The sequence below is a fragment of the Protomyctophum bolini genome (genome assembly GCF_963924005.1).
Source record: "Protomyctophum bolini genome assembly, chromosome: 14".
NCBI classification, from domain to species: Eukaryota; Metazoa; Chordata; class Actinopteri; order Myctophiformes; family Myctophidae; genus Protomyctophum; species Protomyctophum bolini.
The window spans coordinates 17,440,332-17,454,767 of record NC_137875.1 but is presented as its reverse complement, the minus strand read 5'-3'; the positions used below and the strand labels follow the sequence as shown (position 1 = coordinate 17,454,767).

The following is a 14,436-nucleotide window of genomic DNA, read 5'->3' as shown; positions in this document are numbered from 1 at the left end:
AGGACCATTCTGCAGATTTAAAGGCTATTTTTTAAGCATGAGAACAAGCCAGCCAAAGTTTGGATTTCAAGTTATTTTCATTGATATTGAACCAGCTGAATATATTTTGTACATGCGGCACAATGTACTGAATGCTGTTGGGTACATACTGTATCTGAATCAGCTTTATTGTACCATGGGTACGTACTGTATCTGAATCAGCTTTATTGTCACAAGTGAAGAAGTGGCTGAAATTTGTTTTTCGTATCGTTAGTTTCCATAGAAGAAAAGGAAGAAAGCAAGGGGTGAAAGGAAATCAAACAAGAAAAACAAAACACAAAAATAGACATATTTCCATGGTGCCTGAAATAAAGGGAAGAACCTCTTGAGTCTCATTGCGAATGCAATGAGCACTTACTATGAGACCTAGCAGATCCTGTCTGTCTGTCTGTGTCTGTCCCGCTTTTGTGCCCATATATGGAGCTGAGTGATTTGTGTCACCATGACTCAGCCATAACCATATAAGGAGTCCCCAAAGCAGCTATACGTCCAAAACCCAAATATGTACAAGCTGCGTTCGCTTCCCGCGTTTGCGCGTCTTACTGGTCTCTCAAAGTCAAATCTATTCTGTTAGGCACCAGAGGGCTGGCTGACTGTGACATTAAATGTCACAATCATATTTTATGAAAGTAAAATGTCACTAACCACTGTCCTGTTCAATACAGCTGCTTCTCACTTTGGTAATGTCTGGATCATTACAGCTTATTCAAATGTGCATGGCAAGTTAGAATAAGAAAAATAGAAACATGTTTGGTTTGTTCTGTGCCCATTGTTATAGCACTAATATATTGGCTATGTCACATATTTTAAATGGGCAAGCACAAATTACATTGTGAAGGTTACTAATGCTGCATTGACAAATTGTCAAAGTCACCAAAATAATTACTTGTGTGTTTCTATTCCATTTGCTCCAACGCTTTGGCAGAGAAATCGACATTTGTTATTGCGACTATGGACCTTCATTGCATGCAATCTCAAAAGCTTAATTGTGAGTGCTTATTGGAGCGCTTATTGTAACAGATTAAATGACTAAGATCCCAATCTGGTCACAAACTGGGTTTTAACAGTCCAGTGGGCATATGAATGAATCTGCAAAATGGCGTAATCATTTCTGTGCACGCATATACAGTATGCATGTACCCTATGTAATGATGTACCTAGCTAGCAGCATAATCTGCTCTGCATGACGTCATGAAACGGAAGCATCCACGAAAGCCATGAATGTTGGGTTGCATTTGAAACTGTAAAAAACAATGTTATGTGTTGAAGTTAGTAAGTATGTTTGAAGATGGACATTTCCATTTGTGGAAATAGTGTGGTGAGTGACTAGTCACACTAGTCAACGTGCCCACAAGCTGCTAGTTTGTCAGTGCAGGGAAGCACTGTGCAAAACAATTAGACACAGCCGAGTATCACCATATTATTCATCACAATGCTGTATCGATTATCCAGCCCCTCATAAAATTATGTATCGATGGCTTACGGTTCTCTGATACGCTGTGGACATCTTTCTCTGTTTACAATCATGTGTGTGTGTGTGTGTGTGTGTGTGTGTGCAGATGTAGACACGCTGTGTGCTTGTATATCTGTATTTTTCTAAAATGACACAGATGCTTTCCTGGTTAATCTATACATCCATTTACTTACCTAATTATCAAGATCACAGGGGATTGGACAGGGAGGCCATGCCATTACTAGCCTCTTGCCTCGTTTTCGTTTTCTTTTTTTATCAGTCACATTTATTGTTAGCAGTATGCATGAACAACAAGAACAATGGTTCATAATAAGTTGTACTATGACTGACTTCAAGCCAGTAAAGTTTAACTTAACTGGCACTACAAAACAAGATGTGGAAAATAATATTGTTGAAATAATTTAATGTCATCATAGACAGACAGCAATATTATTAATCCCAACAATAAGCTGATGAGGAAGGCCAGAGTGGGTTACAATGTGAAAGGTTTTGTCAGTTTTACCCGTAAGTCAAATTGCTTTTGTATAATTATACCTAGAATTAAACTTAAAGCCAAGTAACCGAGAGCTCAGCTTATCCCCAGACACCCAGAGAACCACACTTTATTTAACATAAATGTATAAATTAATAATTCATATTTGTATTGTCAGATAGATTAAATGTTGTACTGTATCGTTACATCTTGTGGTACAGGTACATAAGAGCAAAACTTATTTGTGTTTGGCTTGCTTCAGAGTTCAGACAATGCAGCAGAATAGATTACATAAAATTCAAAACAACAAAAACACAGCAAACAAAGGGATAGAATGAAGAGTGCAAGAAAGAGCAATCAAAGAGTAAAAAAATAGTAATGTGCATGACATGTGCATGTTTTCCCTGTAGTAGCAAAGTTAGGTAAAAAGAATGTGTGAACAGCTTCACAGTAGGTTACGTTCCATATACAACAAAATGTAGTTTAAAAAAGGTACAATTCGAAGCTATATTCAATTTAGTTTAGAAAGACATAATAGTGCGAGAAGAGGGCGAGGGGTGGGGCTAGCGTTTTCCTTTGCCCTGTGTCGCTCTGGTTCTTATCAGTTCCTTCATGTATCTGATTGTTCGGGTAAGAAGCTTTTTTGCAGTCTATTTCCAGTGACTTTCGCCTTTGAGAGACTGCAAAAAACGTTTTCCATGCGGCAGCATCTCAAACAGTCTGGGGTGGCTTGCATTGTTTTGCGGTTGAGGTCGATGCAGCTGCCATACCAGGCAGTGAAGCAGCCAGTCAGAATGCTCTCTGTGGTGCCTCTGTAGAAAGCATTTAGGACTTTGTAGCTGGCAATGTGGCATGGCAGCGTTCTCAGGAAGTAGAGGCGGTGTTGTACTTTCATCACCACTCACTCCCAGTCTGTACTGCCCAGGTGAGATCCTCAGTGATGTGCACCCTCAGGAATTTGAACTCTCTGACCCTTTCCACTGCAGCACCCCCAATCTGGATGGGAGAGTGGTCTCTAGGTCTCCTGTAGTCAAAGATCAGCTCTTTTGTTTTGTCGACGTTGAGAGCCAGGTTGTTCTCTTACCGGCGGCTATACCGTCCACGGGGCGGCGGTGGCTCAGGGGTAGAGTGGCTGGATGGTAACCGCAAGGTTGCCACCTCGAACCCGGGCTCCCCCAGAGTTAGTGTCGAAGTGTCCTTGAGCAAGACTCTGAACCCCTAATTGGTCCTGATGTGCTGGTTGGTGCCTTGCATTGTTTCCGCCGCCATCGGTGTATGAATAGGTGAATGTAATGCATCTATGTAAAGCGCCTTGGATAAAGGCGCTATATAAATGCACCATTTACCATTTTAACCCATTATTTATTATTATGTAGGCCTATACCATATTTGTCACGTTAAGATTTCGCAGTCTCAAGATTTATTTGTCCTGGGAGAGGGAGTGATTGGTCAGCAGCCGTATATCTTCCCTATGGGTTACATGGCGAGCTAAAGCTGTGCACTCTGAATCACTCACAGACACCGTGTCAACTCTCAGAGTGTCAAACAGCAGGTTACAGAATGGCTACACACAAACACCACGCATAGCAATGTGATGCGTTGTAAGCTTGTAGATCGGCTATTTTCGGTGAGCGACACCAACACGGTACAGATTAAGCAACACCTGCCTTGTTCTGAGCCAACTCTCTCCCCACACTGCCAGGAAACCCCAGCTGGACTATACCGTTTCATTCATCAGGGTACAGGAATGACATTAATAATCTACTCAAGTGATGATAAATGTCATTTTCTTGTTCTTAAAATGTCTTTTGTGATAAAATAAGGTTATGTGAAGTACAAATTATCAACCAGCATATAGTGTTGCTCTCCGTATCCAACCTCGGGTGGGCATCATGAATTGATATAACTACTCTTGGTTGGTTTGCAGGCGACGGCCAATACCCGGTTGGTAATCTATATAAGATCACATAAGATACTTTTATGTTTCACTGTAGAATGATCAAGTAGGTTATTAATTTAAAATATGTTTGTAAAGCCACAATAATCTGTTTTGTACTTTCATTATGTTCACAGTTTGATCTCCAAGTAAACTGAGAAATAAAACCCTTAGATAGGCTCATAAGAAACACAGCAGGGAGAGGAAAACTAAACATACTGTACGAAATACATAGCACAGATGAGATGGTTATAATTCAGTTCACATTGACATTTGGGGGAGAAAGGTCCAGGGGTTAACTTTAAATTAATCTCAGAGCTGAGGAATGGGGCTGATATGAAAGGTGATAATGAAAGTGCTTGTTGCCATTATTCAACTGGAATACATGGTTACTTGGTGTGTGGGCTGTCAAGGGAACTCTTGTTCCCTTGACAGCCCACACACCAACCCACACCGACGACCCCCCCCCCCCCCACACACACACACACACACAAACACAAACGTCTTACCTTGCCATCGTAGCGCTTCACCTGAAACTGATCCAGACCCAAGTCTAAAAGAGAAGGAGTCAGAAGGGAGATAAAAAGAGAGAGAGGGAGGGATAGCATGAGAAGAGAAAGACCAATTAGGAGACAGGTATTGAGCGAGACACAAAGAGTCAGAATGAGAGGGGGAGAGAATGTGTTTACAGACCATAAAGCACCCAGGAAGAAACAGGGGCCAGAGTAGTTACATTACATGTGTGTTTTTTACATTTATCTGCAGCATAGGGAGTGCAAACAACTACATGCTGTCATTACGGTAATGCTGGGCAATCACCGACATGTACCGCGGATTAATAATGACCATTAACAAACCATTTCCACAACTGAGGATGTTTCAAATAAACTCTTGACAGTGTTCTGCATCGATTCCCCTGATCATTTATCATAGTAACATTCTAAAGGGGGGGCTTGTTTGCTTGTTAAAGAGAAAAGCCTGATTTATACATAGGGGTAGAGCGCCAACAATAAAATGTACAATCTCATAGCTTGTAGAGCTGGTATTTTCGGCATAAAACATATACATTTTGAATAAGCCAATAAAGAAAAAGCGGAATACATGGTGACAGCTGCTAGAAGGAGCCAATCTTCAGCAGGAGAGCTCACATGATGGAGAACGTAGGCTTTCTATACGATGACTTAACACACATGGTGGCCTGAACCCAGTGCCGTGGGGTCAATCAATGTCATTATGTCACAGCGAGACAGTGAATGATGAAACTGAACGACACTCGGGAGCATTAATAATACATCTTTGCAGTCGCCCTTCCCCATTCCTTTCCCCTCCCCTTTCACTTCCGTGTCATCGTCGCCTCCATCTCATCTCCTCCAATTGATGACCCTCGCTTGGCCTGTTGTGACCTCATGACATCACGCTGACAGGCATCAAAGTGCAGCTCTCTCCATGACATCGCAAGTGCTAACAGGAAGCCACATTTCGTATACATAATTGCATCTTGCCTGTGTTTTAGTTTTGATAATTTGTTGTTTGTTTTTTTTGTTTCGTTTTTATGTGAATTTTAGAACTCTGTTTCTCTATTTAATGCAATGATTTTCATTATGCACTTGACTTTGCTGAAACAGAGTGTAAACTCAGTGATTTTCGAGATTAAATATAGACTCTGAACTGGACTGAATTATGTAAGAGCGGATCATATCATTTAGAGAAATGATCCGCAAATCAAGCTTGTTTTGACCCAAAAAGAAGAATCAGAGATATTACGATCCTAAAAACTCGTTTTTCCCACCGCACCGGAACCGGGGTGTTATGAGCACGTACAGGACACAGTTGTGTAATCAATTGATATTAAAATAGGCGTCCGAAAGCGATCTCACCGCAGAGGGCGTTTGGATGGGAGGCGTCAAAAGGCGATCTAGGCGCCAAATGAGTTAAACAAATCCCATTGCAATGACAGGTCAAGTGGGAAATGTCTTTTTTAACCAATCACAAAATAATAATAACAACAACAATAATAGGAGTTTAAAGTTAATAAATATCTCTGGGTCTTGTTCACGAGTGAGGGGAGAACGGAGCAGAAGATCAGCCTGAGAATCAGAGCAGCAGGAGCGGTATTGCAGTCACTGTACCGCACTGATATGACGAAAATGGAGCTGAGCCAGAAGGCAAAGCTCTCGATTTACAGAGCAATCTTCGTTCCTACTCTAACCAAATGGTCATGAAGTGTGGGTCATGACCGAAAGTGAGATTGCGAATACAAGCGGACAAAATTAGTTTTCTCAGACAGGTGGTCGACCTCTCCCTTAGAGATAGGGTGAGAAGTTTGATCATGCGTGAGAGGTAGAACTGATGCTCCTTGACTTCGGGCATGCCTTCCAAGCGTCTCCCTAGAGAGGTCCTCACTGCACGTCCCACTGGGAAGAGACCCTGTGGCAGACCAAGGACCAGATGGGGGGGGCATTCCCAGGCCACACTGGCCTGGGAATGCCTCGGGATCCTCCAGGAGGAAGTCGCTAACATTGCTCTGTAAAGGGAAAACTAGAAATCTCTGTTGGAACCGTTAACCGCGTGACTCGATCCCGGATAAGCGGTTGAAGATGGATGGATGGATAAATGGTGCATTAACTGCATTTATATAGCACCTTTATCTATGGCGCTTTACAGAGATTGTGCATTACATTCACCCATTCACACACACATTCATACACCGATGGCAGCGGAAACCATGCAAGGCACCAACCAGCACATAGGGAGCAATTAGGGGTTCAGCGTCTTACTTAAGGACACTTCGACAGCAACTCTGGGGGAGCCCGGGTTCAAACTGGCAACCTTACGGTTACCATCCTGCCACTCTACCCCTGAGCCACCGCCGCCCCATAATAAAACTTAATTGTATAGCACCTTTCATGACATGAAATGTAGCTCAAAATGCTTTACAGAACAAGAATAAAGAACAAGTGCTTTACAGGAAAGGGGCTATGGGGTGGCAGGGGTGTGTGGGTCGATGGCGTACCAGGTGATGGCCCTTGTTCCATCATGCAATAGGAGCCATGATTGGTTCCTCGGTTTTTGGTGCAGAGCGTTGCCAAGGCATACAAGTGAAATAGCCAAATTACATGGCACGCTAAATTACTAATTGCTTGGGGAGGAAAAGTCTTTATTTTGTAAGAGGGCTAGAATAATTAAGCTGCCTGAAGTGGGTACAAATGCATTGCCTTTGAGGGATAGGGATTTAGACTCTCACCATACAGAATTTCAGTAATTTGGGCTATTTTCTCACGTCTGTCAACAATTCTCTCCAAACCCTGCCATGGGGGTGAAAACACATCTGCTGGAATGCTGACACATTATAAATTTGAGTAAATCCCTTCCACTTCAGTTTCTGATCAAACCTGATCAGGAAGCAAACAGGGATTACTGCATTCTGACTGGATCAATAACCTCTTGACCTTCAGGTCAGCAGTCAACACTGACAGGAAGCCAATGGCAAGCCTCTACTGTGACAATCTGAAGACCCTCTCCAAATTGATAAAATGGAAATAGGGGAAAAAGAGGGGTTAAAACCTCATTTATCATTTAGTAATTTCATTTCATACCACTATGGGCTATAAAAACCTACTGAGCCAAAAAATAAAAAGAATCATCAGTGGGCTGTCAGCCTCTGAGCGTCTAGAGACTTATTATTATTATTATCATTATTATAACAGAAAGGCTGACCCAGGAGTATTCTGCTTGGTAATCCCACAGCAACTGAGCTGGCTAGGAGAGGATGCGGAGATGACTGTCTATGACTTAATAAAACACCCTGCAGAATCTCTTTAGTGCCTTCCGCATTATTACTTGAATTTAAGTTTGGTAAGAGGGAGGAAGGGACAGAGAAAACCAAGGTTGGACGACAGCGCTGCGCCAGGAGATGGAAGGCGCTGGAGCAGAGCCAACTTAGGCCAGATTCTTGACACCAATAAATATCTGGAAGTGCTGAGTTGTGCAGAGCAGGGCAGCATGGACGTGCTGCCCTGAGGCGTGCAGTTGGTGGTGTTCATCACATGATTCAACCATAGAGCATAGACCCGCCATGGAGGCAACAGACTCCTAGTACTACGTTGCAAAAAGAATCACACCCGTGTGAACTGAGTGGTGCAACTCCCCTCTCTCTCCCCCCCCCCCCCCCCCCTCCTCTCCCCTCTCTCTCATTAGCAGGCAACAGTGCAGCACTAATACTATCTCTCTCTCTCTGTTTCTAGCACAACAGCGCCCCTACTGGTACTCATAGTCATATACTGGTGCTCATGGCCACATACCGTAGGTGAACACGGACATTGCTGTTCCTTGGAGTGGTTGCACCACTCAAAAACGTCACAGAGAAGTCTGCATTCTCTATTCCACACTGGTGAAGTGAAGTGTAGTGCTGAAACACACCAATGCTAAGTTAAGCTCCCTGCCTTCCCAACCCACCTGTGGCCCCTGATCAAATATATCTCACTAGCTCTGCGTGCTATGCCTCAGATTAACACACCAACTGCTGTGCTGTCACCCTTGCACCCCCCCTCCCCCTGCTCCCCACCCCCCATTGACCCATCATCCTCACAGCCAATTGGACAACTCTGCCTCTGCTCCACCTTCCTGCCTCTCTTCATATTTCAGATCAGGGTTGGTGGGGTTTTAAACACAGCAACTGGCACAGGTCCTCGAATGCCAAGCACATTGTCTGAATGCCCCCGTCAATGGAATGAGGGGGTGGGGGTCTTATTTCCGCCGCTCTAAACCAGTGGAGCTGTGCATCCTCACCAGTGTTGCGGACTCTATTCTTTCCTCCAATTTCCGCCGGGCCCTTATCCCTAAACTTCTTTGCCGTTTTCTTTTTTTTAATGTTTTTCAAAATAGTTAAAAAAGAAATCACACCCGTGTGAAGCGAGGGGCGCTCTTATCATATCATCACCATACATCATCTCATGAACAACTGAATTCATGTGATTGGTTGGTTAAATTTACGTCATATTTGGCGGACATTTGACCAAATTTCTCCTTTCATTGTCAATGGCAAATATTGAGACGTGTGGGGACAAAAGCTGTATATAGGAGGGGCAAAAAGGCAAAGACGTTTAGGGAGAAGGGGGCCCATAGCATTTAGCTACTCTGGACATGGTGGGTAAGGCAAGGGTGATCTAAATGGCCATACCAGAGTGGCGATGTATCGCCCTCAGCGACGACCATCTGGTCTCTATCTGCAGTGTAACCAAGTACATTTACTCAAGTACTGTACTCAAGTACAGTAAGCAATTTTCTGTACTTTTACTTCCATTTCCACTACATCTCAGAGGCAAACATTTTACTTTTACTTACACTACAATTATATGGAAACTTTAGTTACTTTGCAGATATAAATTATATAAAACATAGGCTACATTAACCACTTCAGCCCCATTTTATGCAAGCTCACAACTTGTGAGCTTGTAGATCTGCAATTATCAAGCATTTTAGTACTTTTACTTTAGGTACTTTAAAGCAGGGGTTCCCAACCTTTATATTTTCACGGTGGTGCTCACGATAATAAAAATCTAAATAAAATAAATCTTAGAAGAAAAATATCCTTAACGATAATGTCACTGGTGGACGGGTTTCTGAAATGCCCACAGCCTTCCTATGAGACACAGTAGAAAAAAATAGTGGCATTTTATCATGAATATTAGTGAGGACCAAATATATGACGATAGGTTGAAAAGTGGTGAAGTGGTCCTTTAAGAATATTTTACTCAAGTAACATTTTGAACACAGGCCTTCTACTCATAGAGTATTTTTATATTGTGGTATTGCTACTTTTATTTAAGTGAAATATCTGAGTACTTCTTCCACCACTGGCGCACACACAATGCACACAGACTCTAGACCAGGCTGTTCAGGTCTCTGGGATACATTTAGGATTCATCATTGGGCCCCGTCGAGTGCCTTGGTCGAGGCGCGGACTGAGCCTCACGTCCACACAGATAAGACACGAGGGGGGGAAACAAAAAACAATCGATACGCTGAAACGAAAGAAAGAAAACATAAAATTGTGGTAGGACTCGGGAGTGACCGAGGCGGTGGGTATAACTCACTCTCTGGCTGCTTCTCGTTGGGTGTGATGGAGCGTATGAAGTCCTGGGGCGTCATATAAACCTCGGCGTCTCCGTGCTCGCTGATGACCTTCAGTGTGGCAAAGTAGCGGAAAATCTTGTCCGGGGTGGAGTAGGCCCTTATCCTGTTCTCATACTCCATCACCTGGTAAAGCAGAGAGAGAGAGAGAGGACAGTTAGGACATGACGGCCGGGTGTGTCTAATGTAATGTACTTGCACTTAAAGGGACGCTATCACACTTTTAATGTGCATTTCAGTTAATTGCCTGATGAGTTAAGACTCATTATGGTCTATATCTGTGGTTCTCCCCAGTTTGATATGCATTAGGCCATGGAGCACCATTTGATAAGAAGGATTATCTCTGGGACCCCAAGCTACAGTACACTGTAAAATGTTTGTTCATTTTACTCTGAGAGTGTACAAATGGAACACTTTCATTTGTACACTCTTGGAGTTACAGACACTTAAAGGAGAAATCCAGACCAAAACACGTAACACGAAACATGTTCCCATGAATCAGCCTATAATGCTGTCCCAACATACATGTTGGCCTGGCTTGCATTATTTCCCTGTTCTCCATTTTCCCTACCCCTCCCACAGTAAAATGCAGTTAGAATGGAGCTAGTGGCCTTCATTTTAATGCGGGAATTTTAGTAGGTCTAAACTTTTTCAGTGGTGCAACCACTCCAAGGAACAGCAATGTCCGTGTTAAACTACGGTATGTGACTATGAGTACCAGTAGGGGCAAAAGTGGCGCAAAGACAGAGAGATAGTGTTGCACTGTTGCCTGTTAATGACAGAGAGAGAGAGAGGCATAGACGAAATATACCGGTATGTCTTTTATTGTACAATTTTGAGAGAGAGAGACAATTTTCTTCCTGTGATCATGTGATGCACATAGTGCTCACTCGGTTTACAAACAGCGGCAGCAACACAGCCACGCACAGAGTTGAATGGGCTGTATGCTGTGCTCGGAACAGCTACAAAAGTTACTAAACTACAGCAAAGCACAGGGAACTGGAGATGTTAACACCCCAGTGAGTGACGTAGCAACACACATGAACGTGGCGCGTGTGTGCATGCGTGCAGCCTACTGTAGTAGCAAAAAAGTAACGTTAGCCTAGCACGTAGCAACACACATGAATGCTGCGTGCGTGCATGAACGCGATGCGTGTGTGCGCGTGCGTGCAAGTGTGCGTGTGTGCATGAATGCGCTATGTGTGCGCGTGTGTGAGACTGGGTCAGTGTGTTCTAACCAGGAGTTTAGTAATGTTATGGGGGGAGGGGGGGATCGTCTATTAATAGTGTCCTGGTACTCATACATGAACCGTTTGTCACCCGTTTAAAACAATTGAAGGCCAGCACCCAACATGTACAGTATGTTGGGACAGGATTATAATGGTTCAACATGGGACATGGGTACATGTATTTTGGTCTGGATTTCTTCTTTAAGTGTCCATTTGGATCCCAACTAACCAGGAAGTACGAGTAGTACTTACTTCCTGGACTTAGTTGACCAGGGTCCCCCAGGGGTCTACTTCTTCCCTCTGCAACAAATCTCTTGCCCGAAAATAGACAAACATCTGCTATTTTTACAGAAACATCGCCCCAGCCAGGGAAGTGTTCATGTGGTGAAGGTTTCACATTCACAGATTGTATCCCAGTGAGAACACTGAAATAAAACTTCTCAGCACAACCCTGGCAATGTTTCAGGGAACACAACAAACACACTGCTCACTCAGAGGTATGGCTGACTCTAATGCAATATTAACCCGATAACAAAACCGTAATGCTGAAAATCAGTGTGATGTGTAAACGTCAAATAAAAAAACCTAGCTATCACTCCAGACAGAGTGAAAGGAGCCGAGTGGAGGGGAGGGAGGGAGGGAGGGGGGTGACACGAATACAAGAGTGTAGGCGGCTGCAGAAAATGGAGCTGTCAATGACTCCAGCCTCCAGCTCCCCGACTCCATTACAGCATAATAATCGAAAAGCGTGGTTTTAGGGAGTGAGCTGAAGGAACTCAGGGGTCATTGTTTGGGACAGAGTACAGACAGTGTTTTCCCCCAATCCTTTCCCAACAGCACTGCCCCAAGTGAGGGTCACCTCAATCACAGCAGCATGCATGAATAATGGGTAACATCACACGGCACACACTAGGAAGCTGTTTGTTTTGTTTCGTTTTTTATACTCATTTTTCACCTGGTGCCAATTGCCCTAAGGTGTAATCCTGGGCTCTACTTTCCCAACTTGGGGAAAGCCCCGAACTGAGCTCATGCTTCCTTCAATACATAAGTGAGCAGGCCGGATTGCTGCATGTTTTTTGTGAGGGCATCTACCCTAGGTGACACGGGGGAACCACAGATATACAAATCACACCTGTGTGACGTGAGGGGCGCTCTTATCATCATACATCATCTCATTCCGATGAAATGACGACATCATGTCAAGATTATGACATTTTATTGACGATTAATTGTCATCAAAATAATGATTTCATTGTGTGGCTTTTAGGCCATGTCAATCCTGGAACCCATCGGCAAAAAAAGAAAAAACAGCACCCTCTTCTGTTTGTTTCCTTTCAATTTAGGGCCCAGTAGAATGTGTATAACAGGATGTTGGCCCGTTTGGCCAGGCCTCAGCCCTCCACTTCCTGCGGTGTGACTGTGTTTTCCATTCCCCCTATCAACACATTCTGAATGGCCTTGCCGGAAAAATTCGGTAGCGCAGACCAGAATCTGTTCTTGAGAGATTAAGGCCATGTAAACAAAAGCACGGGCAGATATGACAAAAAACTTAAATACAAAAGTAACACACAATACACAAATAACTGCCAATGGCCGATACCAAACATCCAAATAAATAATGTATCAAAAGAAATCAATAATGCCTCGTATTATGGCCAAAATACGCCATATTTAATACTATAGAAATCCATTTTAAAATAGTGTTAGTCAGTTAATAAGGACACATTCCCTCGCTGTCTCCACCCACACCAGCAATGGTGTGAGAAATGCCTGGCCAAGCCAAAGGCACCACAACTCATCCTACCGTTTTGAAGATGCCCAAAGGTAAGCCCTCCGGTTTTAAAGGAGACACAAACTCCTTTAACCTATCTCCTCCTGACCACTTTTCACTTCATTGACTGTATTTCATGAAATTGTTCCAAGTGACATTGTGACACGCAGGAGTCAGGTAACTGAATTACAATAAAGTTCCTTGGAAAGGCACTATAACACTGTGAGTTCACCTTCCATGTGTCACAGCCACTTATAAACTCATAATTTCTTGCACAGTGTTGTATGTCTTTATATGTATTGAATACACAGGATCTCATGGTCTCAGGTATTTCTATTATGCTTTTAGCATTATTATTGTATAACCAACATCTGTACCTTTAGCAAACAGATAATAAAGTATTCAATCAATACTCAATAGACTTAGCTGTCCGAGTCCCCGCCTGGTCCACTACTTTTTCCCTTGAGACCAAATCTCATCTGCAAAAGTGTCAGATCTACAGGCTCACGACACGCAACGTTGCGAGTTGCAACACATTGTGAGCTTATAGATCTGCAATTTCCCCCAAATGTTCGGCCGACAATAGGTGCGCTATTGTTCATGTGGTTAAAGCCGAGCTCTCATACTTAAATCTGCTTTCCAAAAATAGCCACCTTACAACACGTCGCACGATTCTGCAGTGACTACAGGACTTTGGGGGAATCACCCACAGCTATTAGCATATAGACGAAGAAGTGGTGGTGCCAGCCAGGGAATATCCAAAGTGACAGCGAGTCAGCCATGTCATCTCTCTGTAGCTCTCATCTCATTTACACTTACAGGATATTGATCTGAGGATCATCACCCACATTCATTGATGGAGGCTAAAGCTGTTTTTTCTTAAAAAGGATTTAGCATCTCTGGCTTATCCCATTTTTTTCCGCCCGACACTCTCACACATGCACATACACAAACGATTACAGGAAGACTGAAGCCCAAGATACTCCAATTACACAGTAATGTTGCATTCATGTTGTAATTAAGTTGTACACAAAATAAATAATGACAATGAGAACAAAAGTTCACTGTCGATACAAGCTACTCTAATTATGATAACAGAAACAGAAAAGTGTAATATCATAAGGTCTGCTAAGATAGCAGTATAGACACCATACAAAATAAATCCGTCAACACTTTGACAGACTCTAGAGCTGTCACAGTCTACAGCACACAAGTAAACATGCACGCATACTGTATCACAGTTTTTTCCTGCATAGAGACATTTGTGGCCCCCAAAGACGTTTTAGTCAGCGCCAAAGGAAAATCACCAGCACCAAAATGATTGAGAGTAAAAATAGCAATTCTCTGCAAGTGTGTTTAATTTAATAGCTTGTTTCAAGTTCA

At 43.1% G+C, this 14,436-nt stretch overlaps 1 protein-coding gene across 1 annotated transcript in view; it reads right to left on the bottom strand.

The window, feature by feature from the left end:
- micu1 (mitochondrial calcium uptake 1) overlaps nucleotides 1-14,436 on the bottom strand; it is a 50,731-nt gene that overhangs the window by 27,036 nt on the left and 9,259 nt on the right. The window contains exons 4-5 of the mRNA XM_080781642.1: nucleotides 10,017-10,179; nucleotides 4,431-4,474 (exon numbers count right to left, since the gene is read on the bottom strand). Of these exons, the coding sequence (XP_080637768.1) occupies nucleotides 4,431-4,474; nucleotides 10,017-10,179 (207 nt within the window). The remainder of the gene's footprint in view (nucleotides 1-4,430; nucleotides 4,475-10,016; nucleotides 10,180-14,436) is intronic.